The 22,565-nt window shown below is 36.2% G+C and overlaps 1 protein-coding gene across 10 annotated transcripts in view; it reads right to left on the reverse strand.

Moving 5' to 3' along the window:
* LOC111592945 (sex determination protein fruitless) overlaps nt 1-22,565 on the reverse strand; it is a 122,924-nt gene that overhangs the window by 21,099 nt on the left and 79,260 nt on the right. For 9 of the 10 annotated variants that reach the window (XM_030224899.1, XM_030224898.1, XM_030224897.1 and 6 more), the window contains 3 exons: nt 2,514-2,661; nt 2,248-2,448; nt 1,363-2,184 (listed from right to left, as the gene is read on the reverse strand). In XM_030224899.1, the coding sequence (XP_030080759.1) occupies nt 1,363-2,184; nt 2,248-2,448; nt 2,514-2,661 (1,171 nt within the window). Of the gene's footprint in view, nt 1-1,362; nt 2,185-2,247; nt 2,449-2,513; nt 2,662-19,289; nt 19,430-22,565 lie in introns of those variants that run through there. The other variant, XM_023305420.2, reaches the window with a different exon arrangement.

Below are 22,565 nucleotides of genomic sequence, written 5' to 3' on the forward strand. Positions count from 1 at the left end.
TGGAGACATTTCCGTTTTGTTTTCTCTGCGATTCTCTAGTCGAAGACAGCGATGATCTGTCCAATATTCTGGGTCAATCGCATTGGATCGATGCTGAGCGTAAATACAAATCCACCTTAAGGATTTTCATGCATCAGGTACAGCAGCCGATCATATTTATTGGCTTCGGCATTATACTAATATCAGTAAACAGCAACATTAAGGTTGGTATGGCTATGCATCTAAATATTTCCTATATCATTTTGATACTATTTACAGGTTGCCAAGTTCGCATTCAGCGTTGTCACCATAGTGAAGAGCATGAATCTGTTCGATCAGTTTGAGTAGCTGTGAGCGTAGACTATATAATATCTATTGTATCTAATTATTGTTTCATAAACTATTTAAACTAATTCAGTAAAAGAAACACAAAATTTAGACTGCACAAAATACTTTTTGTTTACTGCATTAAGTTGTTTGAATTGTAGATCGTTTGTAGAAAGTGTTCAGAATTAGACTCAATAAAAAGCCAGACAAATTACTCAAGGAAGTGTACGACTTGTAGATACTCTGTATGCCAAGTCCTTGAAAAGTCCTTCTTTTATGGGAATTCAGAATTTAATGGCTTTGTGAAAATGTATGCAACAGGCAGAAGAAGGCGTGACAGTCTTCATAAAATATATATATTTTTGATCAGGACAACGAGCTGAGTCTATCTAGCTATGTCTGCTTTTTTAAGCGTAGGCTGAATACCGTAAATGTTGAAGACATCAGATTTATGGTGTCGGTTCTCCTAATACATACGATTTTAAATATTTTTGATTTTGGCTATGGAATAACTTCAACCCTTCGGCTCAAATTGACAGAAAAAAATGTATATTTCTAATACTAGAAACTTGTGCTTTTACAAATAAAAGCATACTATAGTTATTATACTATATTATACTATAGTTATTATTGCGAGCTTATGTGTGTATCGTACAATGATGGGAATATCAACGCTTCAGGGTATCTCCTAGTCGAGGCGACTCGACTAGAGCACAATTACTTGTTCAAAAAGTTTAGTATACTGAATACTTGAGCAGAATCTGCATATCAAATCTGGAAACTTAATATGCGTGCCAGGTCTGACAGATCAGACAGATGGCTACAACAACTTGGCTATTGATTTTGATGAAGAATATATAGATATAGTTTATAAAACACCTTTTGCTTGATTTTGAATACCAGTCTAATGCGATATGGTGCTATAATATATAAGGTCAAACAGTCTATGTCTGTTTAAACATAGCTCATAATATTCCACATTTATATTGATGAGCTTGCCTTGCTTAACAGACTTCTCTCTTTTTGATCAATTACTCAAGCGATCGCTTGACTCACCTGAGAGTCCTGCGCGTAGTGTCTGTCCTGTATGTGGGCCGCATTCGCATGATGGCTCGAGGACAACGAATTATCACAGTTGGATGATGAGTTCTTACGTCTGCGCTTACTGCTACACAGCTGATCGACGGGCGTTGTCGACAGCTCTCTGTCCCGATCTCTGTCTCTGCTATCGTTGCGCTCTCGATTGTTGTTGTTGTTGTTGCTGCTGCTGTTGTTGTTATTGTTGTTGTTGCTGCTGCTGCTGTTGCTGCTGTTGTTGTTGTTGTTGCTGCTGCTGTTAGTATTATTATTATCCTTGGTACTGTAGTCCAGCTGCAACAGCTCATCCCGACTGTCAGCACGCTCCAGCGTGCCCCGTTCACTGCCCCGATCGCTGCCAGCATCGCCGCGACTATTCAGAGCATCGGCGCTGGCGCTACGATTCGCAACTGCGGCGACGGCAGCGGCCATGGCAGCTGCCGCGGCATTGGCGCTGCCCACGCTGGGAGATCGTTCGCCGGCGCTGGTTGTCAGGCCGAGAGCGGCGGCAGCTGCATTCACATTGCCACCGGCTGCTGCCACAGCGGCAGCGGCAGCAGCGGCGGCCGCCGCAGCGGCCGAACTGCGTTCGCTCAAGCTGAGGCTGCTGCTGCTGCGCTGCAGATCGTCGCGCAGGTCGCGTTCGCAGCGGGAGCGCAGGGAGTCACGTGATTCGCGTATATCGGCGCCCATGCCGCCATAGCTGGGGCCACGCCCAGTGGGCGAGCTGGCAGCCGAGTCGCGCAGCTTGTCGCAATCGGAGCGATAATTCAGATTGTTGTTGTCTGTGAGGCCGCGCACCTGCAAAGCCATAAAAAACAGCTCATCAATAAAGATATGAATGAAGAGGTTTGGTCAACGCACCTGCAGACTCTCGGCAGTCTTCAGGAACATCGGCAGCGAACTTTGACCCACATTGACCTCGCCCTTGTACATGAAGTCCAGCAGGGAGCGCATCTCTGAGTATCGCACATCTTTCAAATATATGATCGGATGTGGATGCTGATTCTGCAGGAAAATCGTCTCGAAATATGGACTGCAGGCTGACAGTATGGTTTGATGTGCCTGCAACAGGATTGGGAACCGTTATAATTGCTATATATTCTATTTTTAGATCGTTCAGTTTGTACCTTGACTGTTTCGCCCTCACAGGCGAGGGTGACATCGCAGAGCGCCTCGCGCTGCAGCAGCGAGGTCAGCACCCCGGTCAAATTTGTGGGATGATTGTTCCAGCGTAAACAGAATTGCTGGTCCATAGCTCCTTGTTCAGTGTTGTACCTGTTGAAGCAATAACAGATATGTTAACTACGTATTCGAATAATCCGATACTAATTATACAAGAGTTGTATTTAATATAGAACAGAAGGCGGCGAAGAACAAATATATATGGAAAAGAAGATTTTTTTAATCTCACATTTTCACATGGAAAACGGGTGAATTGGGTATAATTTATATAATTATATATCATTTTTTAGTTCCATAACATTTTTTTGAATTGGTTTCTACCTATATCCATTACTTGAGCTAAAAGTTCAGATTAAATTGACTTCTTAGAACTCATAAACGATCTATGCAAATCCACTGTTAGGCGTGGAAACTAGGTGAATAAAGAAAAGCATAAGCTACACAGCTCACATATCACTGATCCTTTTATATATATTTATTATGTTTGAAAAAATTTTTTTTTGGCTTTTCGATCAACTAAAAATGTCGAAAACTTAATCAACTTAGATAGGAATACACATATATAGTAGCTCTTATCAGCATAGCGGGCGCGAGGCAAGTAAATTTCGAAAATGTTGTTAATATTTGGTTTATTAACACATTTGTTAGCCAGTTTTTGGCTTTAAAAAAAAAAACAGAATAACATCTGGATCTCGTGATCCAAAGTATAGCCATAATTACCCGAGAATTTGCGAGAGAACTGATGTTAATTTTCTGTATATCTATTGCTATTTGGTGAGTTTGTATAGCAGTTGGTTCCCTTTTATAGTTCTATTTGATGGCCCACATTCGCCGTGCGAGAAATTCGCACTTAAACAAATAGCAATCGACAACTGTACAATTTGTGATGTCTTATCGCACAACGATCGGAAATAGAACTCTGTACTCATTTAAGAGTTTTCACTACCTTTTTGGTGCTAGTCTATTTTGTATTTTAGTTCCTATCAACTCTCGCTAGCTATCAGCGCATGGGAAAGAGGAAGCGGATGCGGCTCCCATTTTTACTTTCAGCTGTGATATCGTTATCAGTGTCTATCTATAGGCACACGAAAACAAATGGTAATTTGTCATTAAACACCATGTAAATTTTTTTTTGCCAATACAATTAAGCGGAAGTTGTGCGGTTGCTGGGCCAACATTATTAATTGCATTTCCGTTAGCCGATAACAGGCTAAACGCGTGTGCCACTCGCCATTCGCCATCTCTCTGTCTCTGGGAGGGGTGCGTGTGCAGTGGTGTGTGGCGTGTAAATTGTCATTTGTTGCCGCCATGTTTTGACTGCTGGCTAACTGTTAATTGCTCGAGCAAATTTTGCGTGAAAATATTGGTGTAAGCTGGAAGGGGTTAAGTACATTGGCTTATGTTTTGCGGCCAAATGTAATGGCATAGATAAGCTAATGCTAATTTATGTAGCTCCACACACAGAGGCATACATACAAACAAACAAATAAACATATGCATACCCCAATTGTGATAGCCACCCTCGCTGGCACTATTTATATACATGCCTTGGCATATGTAAGTCACATGTATGCGTACGTTATTTTTTTTACAGCGCTCTAATCTTAACTGCTTTTGGGCAAAGTTCTAATGCAGCGAACAGTAACAAAAGAAAGAGTGACGCAAAGAGGAGGGGAAGAGGCAAAGCTGATAAGAAGTACTTTTGCTTTTCTTTGCGCTTTGTATACGTTTCAAATGCAGAGAGCGTACAAGAGAGCGCGTGAGAGCGCTTGACAGAAAGCTTTTTAGTAAGAGAGTATATGAGTGTTGTTGTTGCTGCTGCTGCTGTCGCTGACGACGCGCGCGCAGCTTAACAAAATAAATAAACAAAACGTCAAAGAACTTTTTCGCAAACGTGTGCGAGCGAGCAAGCGCTACAGGCGCACAATGAGGGTGTGTGACTGAGCTGGACGATCGCGAGAATGTGTGCATGTGTGTCTGTGTGTGTGTGTGTGTGAGCAGTAACAATAACAATAATAACAATTACAACTACAAGCTTCGTGTGTGCGTGTGCGCCATGGGGCCCGGCGCTGTCGTAAGCGATTTTTTATTTGCGGCGCCGACTGCGACGCCCGCAATGTATTTTTTCTTTGTTTTTGTTTTTTTCTTTTCATTTTTATTATTATTTTATTCTCTCGCTGTGTTTGTGTGGCTTATAAAATTTAATAGCACAAGCAACAATATACATACACACATAAATATATATAAATATATATATATTATATGTATATATATATATATATATACAACGGGCATTAAACTATCTCTCGCAGAGAACTTTCGCTTTCAGCTGAGAAAACTTTTGCAATAACTTTTGTTGTTAATTTCGCATTTTATTTATTTATTTATTTTACTTTGTTTTTTTTTTTCTTTGCTTTTTGCAAACGTTCTAAATTTGCAGAGAGCCAGCGCAGATCACGCGGCTTTCATTTGCTATTACAATTTGATTTTCATACATATGGAAATATATAGAATATACTTTTCGAATTATCATATATTTCGCACACATTTTACAACAAATTCTATGCTAAATTGGCAGACTTTACAATCTGATTGAATACTATTTTGAATTTGAGAATATATCGCAGAGTAAAATCTATGCCGCGATGGAAACTTCTATTTGCCGTGCATTACATAATGTTCACATTGATAGTGTAAGGTTAGCAAATTATAAAAAAAAAAAAACAAAACAAAAAAAAAACAAAATTATGGCAGCTAAAGTTTCAAGCGAATTATTGAATTACAGTCTATAAAAAAGTGAATTTGAAATTGAGAAATGATGCAGACTTGAAATTGAAATAATATATAATCATTATAGCAGATCAGTAAACAGAATATATAAATATATCTAAGCAAAATTAATAAATAATAAATATAACTTGAAATGGATTTTCTCGCATTTATTTATCTATAAACTTGGATTAACTCATTACATTAGGTATCTATATGTAAATAAAGATTAAATAATGTAAGTTAAATCAATGTCAGATATCTACATCTATAGAGCTATACATAACATATATAGTATATGCCAGACTTTTAATACCCAATATAGAACTTTGCCTTTATTGTAGATAAATTGTAAATATTTATTTATAATTAATGAATAATTAATTGCATTTTATAGAAAATTAAATTAAATATTTTTCTTCAAATTATATATATTATCCATATATCTATATATAGCAGATAGTACAGCTTTAGCAAGTTAATATATCAACGATCAGCACGAGTCGCTCTAGCCATGTCCGGTACAAGCCTAGAATTTTAGATGTGTTTTCCTGTACAGCATACTCAGTACGCGCTTATCATTTTGCGATAACTTATACTTATCTCATTTCCTAATGATCGACAGTAATCGAAAAGTAAATCGAACGTAAAGCAGATTTCTCGCTGCGCTCGGGTTATCTGCCAGTCGGGCATTGCCTAGAGCTATCCTACTTTCGTTCATAAATCACCTGAACAATTAAGCTTGAATTAATAATTTTTAATTAATAATTTATAATAACAATACAGAAAATAATAATAAACATAAATTAATAATTAGCAATTTATAAATTTTTATTTATGGAGAAGGTCGAAGAAAAAAAATTATGTATAATTGAAATGCATTTTTATTTTCTGTTTCATTTTCATTGACGCGAATTGCAGTTTATAAAGTGATTCACAATTTGCAGTTCCCATTTTCACTTGCACTTTTCACTTGCAATGGCCCAGCGCCGCGCCCCCACGCCCCCTCACTGCAACCCCTCCACACACATGTTTAATTAATGGGTGCAATGGCAGTAGCAAAACTTTTACTTTCCGCTGCTTACGTCAAATTGTTTAAGTATGTATATATTATATATATATATATATATATATTTATATGTGTATATTGTGTTTGCTTATCAGCGTTGCAGGCAGACGTAGCGCGAGCGTTGAAAAAAAAAACACTTGAGAATACAAACAGAACCAAACAAAAACAAAAGTAAAGAGAGTTTTTTTCTTTTGGGGCGGGTCGAGTTGAGCGATCAGCAAATTGCGCAATATGTTAAATATATATGTATGTGTAGGTATGTATGTCTATAAGTGCCCGCGTTATCCGTGCGCTGTTTGCTTAGCTCAGCGCGATGCTGTAATAGATACGCATCGGGCCAGAGCTGTGGACAGTCCATGGGACGTGCTTAACAGTACTAACTGAACGATATTATATTTATGGCCATTTCCCTTGATTGTACGAAAATTACTTTTCATCTTACACAAACTTATTTGGGCATAAACTCTATAATCTGCTGTAAGTCTTAACTTTTTAGGCATTTGAAGGCTTATCCGAATGCTTAATAAATTTACAAAATTATTTCCAATGCAAAATAATTTATACAAAGTTAAATTAGGAATTTTGTTGTTAAAAATTTGTAGCTGAAAATATTTATGAATATATTTTATACGAATAGTCTTTACTGTAACGTTCTACTTTAAATAAATGTCTAATATGTAAGAAATAAATAAATAAATAATAATTCAGGCTGATTAATTGTAGATGAGATAACAAACTCTAATGCAGATGCAAATAGAGCTGTGGACAGCACACGCCTGGTGTCACGTGCCTGTTGCCCATAGATACATATGTATATATATGGCTACTTAGATAATCAATGCTAACAATACACACACACACACACACGCAACATTACACACATGGATACTGCCACAACTGCCAACACACGCGTCCCACGCGGCGTATCAGCAATGGCCTTCAACTTTTAGTTAGCTGCGCCTTATCGTGCGCAGCAGCGACGCCGGCAGCGAAACGGGCAGCGCTGCTGTAACAGCCAAATAGTTTTTCAATTTACACGTTCTAAATTGCTGTGAGAGAGAGAGATGAGAGGAGAGAGAGAGGCAGTGCCGGTTGGCTGGGGTTTGCTCGAGCTGAGAGAGATACACGAGCACTTGAAGTGCTGTACGGACGTACGGACGTACGGACGGACGGACCGATAATAATTATAAATACAAAGTAGTTTGTTGATATTTGTTGTTGCTGCTGTTTCTCTTTGCTCATTTTCGAATATTTTTTTTGCCTTTGTTTATCTTTGGCATTAGAACTTTACATGTTGGCGTAGGTTTTCAGCGTTTGACGTTGGCAGCAACAGCAATTGCTGTTGTTATTGTTGTAGTTGCTGCTTTACTTTATTATTAATGTGTTTTTTTTTGTTGTTGTTATTGGCGTTGTAAATTTACCGTTGAGTTCATTGAACGCAGCGGTAACACGCGCGTGAGCGTTACAAAACTAAGCGCCCACATGACGGCCGCTAAGCAAATCAATCAGTCTATAGCTATATAAGTACACACAGTCACAGTCACACAAACACACCCGCACAACAAATGGATCATAAACTTGTTTTATTTCCAACATTTGCCCTTCAATATTGAAAGCGACGGCACAAATCAATTGCGAACTGCCAAAAGATGCGCCAAATGAGATAACAGAAAAAAATAAATATATAAAAAAATATATATACATATAGATATGTGTGTGTGTATATAGAGCTGTGATCTGTGCAGAAGGTAAACGAGATCAAGATTAGTGTTTGAAGTTCACCTTGGCTCAATGGTCAAATGTGCAAAATGCCTCAAACGGGCAAATGAATCAGCCGAAAGGCAACAGCAACAACAACAACAACAACAACAACAGCAAGAGCAACAAATCATTTGAATAAACCGAGTAGCAAATAGGTTTGGCCCCAGCATCAGCCGCAGTAAATTGTAAAAGATGAAGGTCAGCAGTTACAGATACAAATATATATATAGAGTAAGAGAGAGAGAGAGATATATATATATATATATATATATATAGATACATAGACAAGTTATAGATACTTGGCTAACCATGATTGATTAAGCAGTTAAAATGCTTTTTTAGCTATTGCCTTTGGTTCGCGGGGTTTGGCCAGCTTGGCCAGCAAGGTCAAATGCCAAAAGGTTAATGGGTGAAGTCGACTGAACGCTAAAATGTGGGTCAATAAGGCAGAATGGATAATGAAAATGGTAGATGCATGTTAGTTACGCTGTTAACTGGAGTCAGCTTTATAGAAAATTCGATTCGTAGCAAAATCTTAGATTTTTCTATATTTTTTGTTTAAACTTTTGTTTATTATCATCAAAATTAAATTTTTAATTTAAATTTAAAAGTTCAAATCAAATCATATTTTTGCAATATTTTTACTTGATTTTCTTTTAATATCAGCTTTTTGAAACAAATATCTAATAATAAAAAATTACTCTGAAAATTATTAAAAATTACATTTATCTAGCCTTCGTTCATAGAGCGCAATTTGCATAGATATTAAGCGAAAACAACATCCTAAAATTAATATATAACATTTTTTTTCGTCAGAACTCGTAATTTAAACCAGGAATTTCAGGTTCAAAACCCAGTTAAACTTTTTTTAGGTATTTTCATGTCGTTTAGAAGTATTGTATAAGACAATTCAGGTTCGAACATAACATGAGAACCAAGAAGTTAAGGTTCGAATCCCAGTAAACTGCTTCTCAAGTGTTTTCGCAAAATTTTAAAATATGTGAGACAAATAACTTTCAAAAATTATATAAGCGGCCAGTCAGGTTCAAATCCACAGTTATAAAATCTGTAAGTTTTATGAATGTGTGCATGGAATTAATGCTGTATTCGCCTGAGCGGAAAGCCAAACGGGATATTCTAATAGGTCAATAATTTACCAATATGTTCTAAACTCTTTTGAGACATCAGCTAAACAAAGCATGGCTTAAAGCAGAACTATAAATCAAGACAATAACTAAAGTGTATAACTATATTTGATCAATTAGCTTTAAAAACTATATAAATATGTCTAGCTGATATGACCAAGTGCTATCTTCATCTACATTTTGAAACTATGCCAATTTTCACAGAGACTTGAACAGCGAAGAGAAACAGTTGAGTAACGAGTCAACGAGTCAACTTAGCGTTAATAAACTAATCAGAAAGATATATATAAAGAACATTTATACACAACTCTGCTTGCTATGACCTACACAATGTTCGAAGAAAATCTGAATTCGCATTTTATTTTTGCCATTTGTTTGAATTTATTTTCATTTGGCACTTATAAATTTCATTTGTCTCGCAAATATTAACAAGCGCACAATGCGCTTTATTAGGCACCCAGCGTAAAACAACAACAACCACAACAACAGTAGTCGCAGCAACAGCAGCAGCAGCAAAAAGTATCTGAAAAGTGCAAGTGAAAACGCTTTTGAGATACGAGCGCGCAGATTGCATTTGTCAGATACAAATGTGTTAATTGCGCTGGCAATGCGTGCGCCAGGAATAGAACGCCCACACGCAACTGTTTACACACTGCCAAAGGGGGCTGGAGGCGTGGCAGGCAATGTGATTCGCAAAACGAGGCTGAATGGGCGCCTGCGAAAAATTAGTGCCGCGCCTCGTGTGGGCGTACGAATAAAAGCCAAAATCTAAAAACTAAAAAAATTCAACTTAAAAATGAAATAAAATAAAATAAAATCTAAAATTTACTGCAAAGTGCGAAATTGTGTAAAAGTGCGACAATCGCAATTTGTTGGCAACGCACACATGAGATAAACGTTGCTGTATATTAAACTGATCGTATCGTAACTGAGCGATTGACTGACTGACTGAGGAGCTGATTGCACTTAAATTAGAACTAAACAGGTGTAGTACTAACTAAGGCATATGACTACATCATACTTCAGTGCTGTTTGATGAAGTCTAAAAGCCAATTAAATATAGTACTTCACTGTTCAGCTCTGACTGACTGATTGATAGACTGATTGATTGCTTCAAAACTAAAACAGAAAACAAAGCTCAATAAGTCGCTGAACTACATGAACTCTGCTGTTCATCTGTGATTGACTGATTAATGGCTTGATGATTGACCTAAATCATTTACTCTAGTTATAGGCGTACATCGCTGTTCAGCTCTCACTGACTGATTGATCTAAATCACTTACTCTAGTTGTAGTTTAGTTGATCTAAGCCTAAAAATGGACGTCTAACATAAACATAGTCACTTCTCCACGCTCCTGACTCCCCGTCCAAGTGGACTTTTCAACTATGCCCAAACCTCAAAATAATCGACTTTAGGAATATACGCACATGCCTTGTACTCTATGCTCAAATTACGCGCCTTGGGAAATCATTAGCAATAGATATAAGCTGTTGATAAGAATCTTAGACAAAAGTCAAAACAGCTTAGCACAGCTTGCAGCTCTCATCACTATGAGACGAAAGATATTTATGAAACTTGATATAAAATTACCAACACTTATTATTGGAGTTAAGAACACCAAAGAAAAGCAAATATTAGTTCAATTTATATATTAATTTTAAATAAATATAGTTTATGGACACAGCTGAAACTTTCAGATGACGAAAATTGAATTTACTTTATAACTTAAAATTTTAGTCTTAAAATGAGAATCGTGATCTAACTTCCGGTACTTGAAAAGGCCTCACTTCAGGCACATAGTAGCCTTATCTTATGTTACAAGCATTCTTTGCGATATTTTTACGTTAGCTACAATCATTGTGTGGGTTTGCTCTGAGTTCTCTCTCTCTCTCTCTCTGTCTCTTACTCTACTCAATATTGACTCAAACGAACAATTCAAATTTGATTAAGACTTCGTAAAATAATATGAAATATTTTATATAAATAGATTTAATGCAATAAAATATGTTTATAGTTTTCCATTAGCTAAATCGATGTCATGTATGGTTGGCTCTTATTGGCCGAATGGGAGCAACAAATATATATATATCCAATGGCACAAGCTCAAGCTCAAGCCCTGCGACTCACGTTGGCCAATGGGCTGCTAGGGAGGCAGGGCGGGCGGTCAGGGATGTGGACGGGTTTTAGATTTAGGAATTTATCTGTAATTATTACAGTTATGTCGCTTCGCTGTTGTGGGTGCCAAATGCCACAATCTGGCAGCATTGAGTGAAGCTGAACTTGTTGCTGCTTTGCGGTTAACACATTTAGCCATATGACGGGGGCGGGGCAGAGGGGCGGTACAACTTGTTAGCACTTGAAAAGGCAGCGACATACAGCGATGGTTGTTGATTCGATGCTCGATACTCGTCGTTTGTTATTTGCGAAATTTGCCGTGGGCTGCCCCACAACAACAACGACAACAACAACTTATTGTATGAATCTTTACAACAATCGAGGCTGCGGCTTGAAGCTCGTCTCGAGTCGAGACTCCCTTTTGGCAGCTTGTCAGGCACTTGGTGACCAACTCAAAGCGATGTTAAGCAGCTCTCTAGCTGTCAAAGAGCATCTCACACAGTGTGTGTGTGTTGGCCATTAACGCAATGTTAATTGAGCGCCAAAAAAGACATGAAGCAAAGGTAGTCAATGCGGAATTAGCATTAATTAGGGCGCCATAAGGGCTGACATGAAAGGGATTTTTGCAACAGCAGCGGCACAGGCAGCAGCTGCCTTTATGAGCTGCTAAATACTCAAATTTGGCAACATCACGCGTTGTTTATTATACCCGCAACTGGGCGTATACTCAATGTTTTTGTATAAAAAAATTGCGCATACTTCATATATGCCGCAGTTAAAAAGATTAACACACTGCCAAATGATACACAAACAACTGCAAGCCCTTAGTGCATGGAGTAGCTTTCAATAAACTAGAAAATCTGTAGGATTTCGTATAAGTAAAAGCAAAGCTATGTGTATTTGAGTAAATCATAAGGATAAGGTATTAATGGAAGTATAAGTAGAGGTATTAGTATAGAATCAAATAAATGTGTAGTAGTATAAGTATCAGTATAAGTATATTTGTATAAGTATATAGTTGTGGTTAAGTACTTCTATAATTTTCGAGGCCTAACCTATCCAAATATAATTCCATTTATTCATGTCTAAACAAGCCAAATATCCATTTAAAAGCGCTACCTCGACAGGCTCTGGCAGCAATATACGCGCCACAAATAAATAGCTGGTGTAATAATATTTAATACAGGTATAATAAAATATTATATATATATATATGGATATGCACATGTATATGTATATTTTTATATATGAACAATGCTGTAAAATAAATTTTTAGACGCCTTTTGCGTTGGGGTCTGTCAAAAGTGCGCAATGCGAGAAGTGCAAGGCAGAAAACTTGTCTGGGCAATTACGTCAAGCGCCTTGTTGCAGACGTTGCAAATGTTGTTGTTGCATACGAGTCGTGTTGCGTCTGTTGCTGTTGGCAGACACATTTTGGGCAATTAAATGCGCTAATTTTCATTTATAGTTTTGCATCAGGCACTTTTGGGGCCCCCAAAATGAAAATGATGACAATTTGCGTTTGCGTTTGCTTCGTTTTTCCATTTTGTTTTTTTTTTTTCTTGGCTGTGGCTTAAGCAGCGCGTGGGCAGTGCGCGAATGCACACGCTGGCGTATGAGTGATATTTTTTGAGTGAGTGAGTGTCGCTGCTTGGCTGCGATATTTGCAATTACAATGACACTCTGACAGCCAGCAGCGTCAGCAGCGACAGTGCGTAGAAGAGCTGACCCAAATTTGAACACACTTAGAAATTGTCTACAAACAACGGCAACAACAACAACAGCAACAACACCAAAAGCAGCAGCAACGACAGCAGCATAACAACAACTACTTCGATATCACTAAGTACACAACACAAACAAGTGAGACAGGCACTGCAGCTAAATTTAAACTGACTGCCTAATGCTCTGTTTTCTTTAAAATAATTAAGATTGATTTTTGTTCATATGTGACAGGCGATTCCTTAATTTGAGCTATTTTAGAGCGCATATAGATGATTCTATTTGCATTGCTTGTTGAACCAAAAATATAATTTAAAATGTCCAAAACTAAAATTTTTTTTTTATAAATTTTTAATTTATTATTATAATTTCTATTATATATTGTTTTAAATATTTTTATATATTTATTTTCTAAATTATTTATTTTTTTATTTTCACTATTTATTTTTTCATTTTTTTATTTTTACTATTTAATTTTTAGTTCCTTAAATATTTTGTACATCTTTTATATAAATTATATATTTTTTTTATATTTTTAATCTATTAAAATTTAAAAATATATTTTTTAAAATATTTAATTTTTTTTTTAAGTTTTGTAAATGTTAAATTTACTTTTATTTTTTGTACAAATTATTTTTAATTCACTTTTTAAACATAATTTTTAATTTAAAACAGTTGAATATTTTTAAAGTTTTTTATAAAAATGTAAATTTTAAAACAAGTTAACAAATTATTCTAAAATTTTATAAGTCTCTCAACAAATTGAAAATGAAAAATGTGCTGAATATATTTTATTTTTTATTTTAAATCAATTTATTTGTATATACATAAGATTAACAATATTTTCAATGCCGATTGAAGCAAAATTCGGTTTCAATTAAAAAGATTCAGTTAATTTTTGCATTTTCCAAAGGCCAATAACTAAGTTAAACTCCTTTTTACTCACAAAAACAGTGTATCAAAAGCGAACAGCGTGTCTATCTGTCTGCGTGTGTGTGTTTCTGTGTGTAGGCCCACTTAAACACTGCCGAAAGCAAACTCAAGCATTTCAAAGAACCAACAAGCGAAATGTAAGCACACAATAAATAGCAGCAAGAAAAAACATCTAGGAAAAAGCAAAAAGAAAAAAAAAGCATATTCGACGGGCTGACAAATCGCGTAAATTTTTGCGCGCGCATTGCGTGGGCAGAAGCAGAGGCAGAGTCAGAGTGCGCTTTGTTGTTGTTGTTGGAGAGTGAATCGCCAACATGTGGCCCTAATTCATGCAAACGAACGAGTAGCAAATCAACGATCGCAATTATGTGTCTGTAGCAGGCAGGAAACGCCTAAGGTACAAAACACACCAAAATCAAGTCGAATAAGTTAGAGCAAAGCGCTTGAGGTAAATCCAATTTGTATGCATGATTAGGGACAAAAAAGGGTTTTTATATTTAAATTAGTATTACTATGCATAAAGCTTCGCTAGACTATAAATATTTAGCTATAAATCAATATAGAAATAAATATTAATCACACGCCACGTTGTGCCTAGCATTACACATGAAATTCCATGAAAATAATATTACAAACTATATAAAAGAATTACATACTTATATATTTTACTGATGAATAAAACTTTCTATAGAAGCTAAGAAGCATGTGGTAAAGCATGTGAGAAAAAAATGCATAACTTTTGAGAAATCTATTGAAGTCTGACTGCTGATAAGATTATGTTTTTATGTGAAACCAAATTCAAACAAGAAAATTCAAAATTGAATATATTATTTTATAAGATTTTTTTTAACAGAAATACTTTTGGTTATGTGAGACTTAAGACTGGGAGCAGAAGAAGCTAAATATATAAACTTCATGGCCTTAAAGACATCTAAAGCCGAAATACGTAATATATTTAATAGCAAAGTAGGTGGGGAAGAGTTTTAACTTTGTTAAGTTGTATAAAAATGTTATGTAAAATAATATATCTGCTGTTGTTTTCGGAATTTATAATCAAAGTTCTCTTGCAGTGAAAACTCTTTGAGTGGTATAGAAACTACGTCAGAAAAAATCTAAGAATTTGATTTGATAAGCTAAGCACAGATAAAGCTAAGTTGAAAAATATAAAAATATATAAATTATATATAATTATTATATATACATATATATATACCTCTGGAAAATGCACAAACATTTCGTAACATTTAACAAACTTGTTTTTATCATTATGCCGAATGCCGCTGAGGTATAAATAAAGCTGAATCTTTGGTAGCATTCATTTATTAATATGCGTCTAAATATATGCGAGCACGAGATGAATTTATGTTTTTGTTTGCAAATAGTTTTTTGGCAACAGGAACACAGCGCGGCGGCGGCCAAGCCAAAGGCTATGTATCAAAAATAATATTAAACATTTTTCGTTCTTCTTGTTGTGGTTGTTGTTGCTGCTGCTAGCAAAAATTTATTTATAATCTGCGCGAACCAAATAGAAAATTGTTAAGAAACATTTTCAGGCGAAGAGCAAATACACTTTTTAAAGTAGGGCATATATGTTTATGGATATATGTGTATGACAGCTGATCTGTGGATATATATATGGATGAGTCCGCTTGGTTAAGATTGGCTTTCGAAAAGACGCCATGACATGACCGTCTCAGTCTTAGGATCTAATGCCAGACCAAACTTAACTGAGTATATATAACTGAGTATAAAATTTGACAATTTTCAAACATAGTTTGCCTTCTTTAGTAGCCACTACTATTTTTATGAACAACAAAATTCTGTTATTTTTTCTTTCTCAAGCCTTGAGCTTTGTAACAAAAAATAAGTTAATCTTAATATTCGTTTCAAGTTGTTTCCAATCAATACTATTTTTATGAACACAACTGTATATAAGCTGCCAAAGTCTTATGCACACATTTGATTGATCAGTTTATGATATGGTAAAACGATTTGCATTGCAAGATTGCAATTTGTTTGCAATTGATAGCAAGCTTCAAGCCAAGTTTAAATATGCTAGCTTGAATATAGAGAAACATTAAGAGCAATAGATCTACTATTCAAGATTATATATACATATATTTATAGGTATATATTTAAGAGCTACAGTATATATTAGCATATCTAGCAAAATCCATTTACGTTTCAAATGAAACTCGTCTTTTGTTAGGGTATAAAACAAGCTAAACAAACGATTTGCGCATCTGCAAAGGGAGCAAGCAACAATAAGAACAACAACAAGCTAGACGAAATGAGGCGTAATGGGCACACACACATAAACACACACACACAACACAGACAGCTGCTCCCAACGTACGTAAGCATCACAAGGTGTGCGGTAGGTGGGTGGCCGGCTGGTTGCTTGGGCTAGGTTGGGTGGTTGGGCGCCCATTCAGTTGGCTGCGAACTGACATAGATCCCCAATTTCTGCTGGTATTTTGCCAGTGGATCTATTCTATGCGCAAAAATGATCCACATGCACAGCCCACTAGCTGTGAGTGTGAGTGTGTGTGTGTGTGTGTGTGTGCCTGGGCCCAGGGCCTGTGACTGCTGGGCGCACACAGTCAGAGAACGAGGCGCTGAAAGAGAAAGAGAGAGGGTACGAGGAAGAGAGTCTGGTAGCTACACACACACACACACACACACAGACGAACACACATACACAAAGAGAAGAGCGCTTAATATTTGCACAGTTGTTGCGCACAACAAAAAAACCTCGCAAATGTTCCTCAAAGAAATAATTCATATAAAATATACATATAAATATATATCGAATAATAATAAATATTGCATAAATGTACAACTAAATAAATATGCAAAAAATTTGGTAACAACAATGACGGCGCTCTGTGCGCTGTGAAGCGTTCTTTGCTTTTATTATTTTAAAACACGGGTAACAAATTGTATATATTTTAAATATCCTATAGAAGAGCAGGAAATGGGCTATAATAGGCAATGACAGACAACTTAAGTCTTGAAGTAGAAGCAAATCGTATATTAAATATAATTAAGCAAGATTTATGAAAATTAATAAATATTATATATACAATATCTAGATATATCAAAGATAGTTTAATATATAAATTCTCTTTAATCTTCACTTCTCTTCACTTATTGCGCTTTAGCGCTTACTACAGGGTATATGTATGCCTTGAGCAGATATATTTGTCATTTTCGTTTGACAGTTAGCTGGGCTTTTCAGAGGCTGGGGCGTGGTCACGCGTTGCTTTAATCTAAATTGGCGCATAGTAATGCTCTTTTCACATCATTCTGTATCTGTGTGAGTGTGTGTGTGTGTGATCGCCCGTGTCTTACATATGTTTATACACATATATTTATATATATATTTATATCTTTGCCTGCCCGCTATGTCTATCCCTCCCTATCTCTTTGTCTATCCCACTTGCACATACCCTCAGCCTTTTGGCTGTCTCTTTCGCACAGCGGCGCACACCCTTAATTGTGTAAAATAAATTGGCGCTGCCGACGTCGCTGTCAGCGTTGCCGTTTGACGTCAGCTCAAAGCTTTTTAGGCAGCATTTATTGTTGTCGATGTTGTTGTTATTGTTGTTGCTTTGTATAATCGCACACAGATTGTAAAAATTTTAATTTATAGATAATTTTCGCATGTTTTAGGTGTTTTCTGCCGCGCATCTGTCAGTTCGTGCAGTATTTTCCCATATAGTATTTATAAATAATTTTACGCATGACTTGATATTATCCCAACTTAAATTGGCTGAGTTCGAGCAGGGCAAACGGTTACATAAGTTGAATATATACATAGAGATAGGTAGATATATATATATATATGAATAAACAATATACATATATATAATGTAATATTTATTCAATTTATATATGTGCACTACTATTTTTATATATTTTAATATTTTTATATTAAGCTTCAAACCAACTTTTTTAAAACTGAATTTTAAAATCAAGTTTTTTTATTATGGAATCTTTGTCTTTTATAAAGGAAACATCCCTTACACAGATAAGATACGTTAGCTGCCAAAAAAATAGGAAAAAAATAAAAAATGTAAAGAAAGCAAATAAAAATGTGTTGAAAAACCAGTTTACACTGGGCAGGACAGTAAAATACCGAATCATAAACTAGTTTGCACAGCTCCGAACTCATCCTCAAACAAGTTCACAAATGCGTCTATTGTTATCTAACTTTTGTGCCAAAGAAGACAAATTCCCAGTTTCGAATTGCAATTACAAATGAAAAAATCGAAACCAAAAAAAAATTTTATATTTGCAGAAATGAAGGTCAAGTATTTTTATAAAATAAGATAAAAATACAGTAAAAGACACTTAAGATATTCATATTTTAAAAAATATATATTTTTTGGATATAAACATAAAAAAAATGTTTTCTTTTTTAAAAATTAGAAACAAATTATTTTTATATATATATTTTGAATAAATAATTTTAAATTTTTAATAAAACAAATTAATATGTTTTAATAATATTAAAAAATTATATTTAGTTTTAAATGTAATTTTATTTTAATATATATGAATATCTTGAATATCGTATGAACGTCAGCTACTATATTTTGAATGTTTAGGATAATTTTATTTCCTTATCAAAATTTTTTATACTACCCTCGCATATATCTGTGTGTAAAAATTCAATACAAGTTAGTTTAAGATTGAAATTATTGTTTAAAAAAGGAAGCAGTTTTTCCAAAAGGTTAGCAAATTTTTTTTTTTAATATTTCAATTTGGTTGCGATTTTTGAGTATTTTATAGAATTTCAAATTTTTACAGAAAACTTAGCTTTTGAGTTCAGATTTCGTAAACTTATAATATTCGCCTTTGTTGTGACATAACCAAGACGTATTATGCGTCAATTTTGTTAGCTTGTTAAAAGTTAACCCTAATTCCCCTAGTTATGGCCACCGTAAAATTCTGCGGAACTTGCCTGAAATTTCCAGGAAAGCAAAATAAAATGTAAGCCTTATCAGCACTTGTCGCATACTATGTCACTATATTCTAGATTATCTAGTTCGAGTATATATATGTATATATATTTAGTGGAACGGCACTTAGACACTTTTGCTTTCGTTTGGACAGGCGCAAACCCATTCATCATTTGTGCGATCGAGCGGGTTAGCTGCTCGGCGTGTGATATGGCGTATACTTGATGCGCGTACTAACCTTTCAGACAGGGAGTGCAGCAGCCAGAAGTTTGTGTAATCCAATTTGATGCGTTGCTCTTTTGCTAAGGTACAGTTGAGGCCAAGCAAATATAGTTCATCCGTTAACGGGACTTTATTATTATTATTTTTATTTTTCTCTCACTTTTTAGCACTTTTTCGAGCGAATTCATGCATAAAACTTTAAGATTGTACCAAGGCACCGCATTTTCATTGATTGTAAACAGATTTCACATATGTGTGTAGCCGATTATTATTGTAAGGCACTGTAATTTAAACACTTTTATCAATATATGCATATGTGTATACATATAATTTGCACTTTTTGCGAAATTCTAGAACAAATATTGTTCTTTTATTTATTATTTTATTTTATTTAATTTTTTTTCTTGTTACTAGAGCTTATTGGCAAAATTTCATTTGTATGTGTGAGGCTATGTGCGCGTGTATACTAGACATGTGTGTGTATGTGTGTGTACGTATGTGTATGTATGTGTGCTAATGTAATTGTGCGTGCTTAGAATCCGCGCAAGCAGCGTCCGTGTCCGACGCGTATCTGCCACGCAACATCACAACAAAATTGTAACTAATGTTCGGCTCGCGAGAAAATAGGTTAAGAGTGTCGCGCAGCGGCAACTGCGTTGGCGTTGACGCTAGCGTTGACCGCGCCGTAGGCATCGACGTCGACGTTGACGTTTCAAAAACCAAAAACAAAACAGAAAACTAAACGCGCACGCGAGCGTAGCACATGAGCGACGCGACTATGTTGATCTCTGCATTGGCAATTTGCGAAAAAAGTTTTATACATAAAATAAAGCAAGCGAGCCGCAAGCTAGAAAAAGGCGCAACCGCAGCAAGCAGCGCAGTTAACAACGGCAGCGACAGCGGTAGCAGCAGAACTACAGCAGCAACGCCGGCGTTGACGACGCGACCTACCAACCGACTGAAGCGGCAGCACAAACCAAATTGCCAAAAACCTTGATACCGATCGCTTCGCACACACTCATACACACACACACCCGAAAACGAACATTCGCAACAAGTTAGCGTGCGTCAGCGTCAGTTCACGACTGCTGAATACCCATTGAGAGCATAAGACCTGAGTCTCGCAAAAATATACTCTCTTAAAACTGAGGCAAGCTATGCGAACCTCAAACTGCATCTTTTCTTCCTTTCATTTGTATAATTTGAACGAATCCATGTATAATCATATGTTCATTACATTTGACAAATACTCCCATCGTCGCTAGAGAGCAGGGTATGAAAATCGCAAAAAGCAACGGCAACGGCAACAACAAATTACACAGTTGCGCACAATAAGAGCGGCGACGGACTATAGCAAAAGAGCAGTGCAAACAAAAGCCAAAGAGTAAGAGAGCGAAGTTTGCAAAAGCAAAAAATGCCGCGCAAAAGTAACAAAAAAAAATAAAAAAAAAAAAACAAAAAAGAAGGCAGAGGCCGCCGCCGCAGCAGCATGTGCAGCGTCCTCGCCCCCGCTTTGAGCAGCGATCTGATCAACTGACTCTCTTTGTAAAATGCGCTCACAAAATTAGATTTTGCCGCTGCCGCCGCACACACATTTATGAGACACAAGCAACAACAACGTCGACAATGGCATGCACATAGCGTCATCGTCGGGCGCTGTTGGCTTTTGAAAAAGCTTAAACTGGGCGCAGCATAGCCAACGAACACAAAAAAACCTGCAATTTTTTGGCCAATTTTCGTTGTGTGTGTATGTGTGCGTGTGTGTGTGTGTTCGTGTTTTGAAGGTCAACTTTACGACCCATAAGCGCAAAATTTGTTGCTGCCGCCAGTTTTACTTGGCGTTAGTTGCGTTGCGTCGATGTCGCTGCTGGCGTTGACGTTGACGCTGCCATAGTTTTGTTGTTGCTGTTATTTTTGCTTTATTTTTGGCACATTCGGCTTTTTGGTTCTGCGCTCGCATTTGCCTGTGGCTGTGTGTGTGCTCGGGTAACTTTACATGCGCGTGTAGGGTCCGCTGCCTTTTTAACGGCCGCTGCCGACGTCGCTGCTGCTGCGCCGACTGCCTTGATCACACACACATGCAAATACACTTAAACGAGCTGCCCAATTTGTTGTAGCGTATAAAAGACACACATGTATGTATGATCAAGTGTATAAGTGTATGGAGGTTTGTTGTTGCCTTTTTATAAATTTAGAATTTTTGCAATTTTTTTTTTATTTTTATATATTTTTTTGCATTTATATAATCAAAAACCGCTGCTGGGCTCGTTCCGTTTGAGTATTTTTAATTGTTGCTTTTTTTATTGCCACAAGTTACAAATACATACAAATATAAGTACATGTGTGTGTGTGCTCTATTTGTATGCTTGGCTGACAATGTGAAGTGACCTTAGCTTTTCCCTAGAATCCATTTCGTCCAGACAAATAAAAAAAATGGTTTACATTTATTTTATGAATGAATATCACATAAATAGCAAAGCATTGATAACAGCTCCCTCTAGATTAAATTATTATCTATAGAAAAAAATTATCAATCCAACTGTTCCAATCATTCAAGTTTACATACTTGTTCATGTGTGTGTGGCTGTGCTTATGTATGTGTTGATACCAAAACAGATCGAAAATCAAAATTTAGTTCACAAAAAAACTTTTCTTTAATTTTTTTAAACATTTTTTATTTGAATTTTTTATAAAACGTTTTTAAAGAAAACGTCCTTGAATTTTTAGTGTTTAAAGAATAAGGCCAAAATTTGAACTTCTTCATTTTCAAACCTCAACTTACAACAATCAAAAATGTTTGGCAACATTTTGTTGACCAGTGTTGTAAAAGGGCACAATGTTGGCTGCAGCCCATAATACAATATGCATGCACACACATACACACCCAATACATTTACATGCATGCATGTGCGCGTGTGCTCATATGGTGACGATTGACAGCACGATTATCAATCACGAGTGATTAGACGACGTCTATAAATACGCAATATTATCGCATTGGCACGGTTGAATTTCACATGAACGTCAATTGGGGCTTGCAATTATTACAAGGAGCTAGCGCTGCACACACATACGAACACGCTCACATATCAGCCAATCAGCAAACTAACGATGACAACAAAAACTTCACTTTCAGCACAGTTACTCATTCACACACATACACACACACCCGCACGCTGCGAAAGTTTTTGTCTTTTTTTTTATTATTCTTTTCTTACAACAAAAATCGCGAGAGCGAGCGCACTGTAAAAATTCGAAGCGATTAGAAGAAGAATTACACGGCATGCCGCTT

Source organism: Drosophila hydei, unplaced genomic scaffold (genome assembly GCF_003285905.1).
Source record: "Drosophila hydei strain 15085-1641.00,03,60 unplaced genomic scaffold, DhydRS2 tig00008119-arrow-pilon, whole genome shotgun sequence".
Lineage (NCBI taxonomy): Eukaryota > Metazoa > Arthropoda > Insecta > Diptera > Drosophilidae > Drosophila > Drosophila hydei.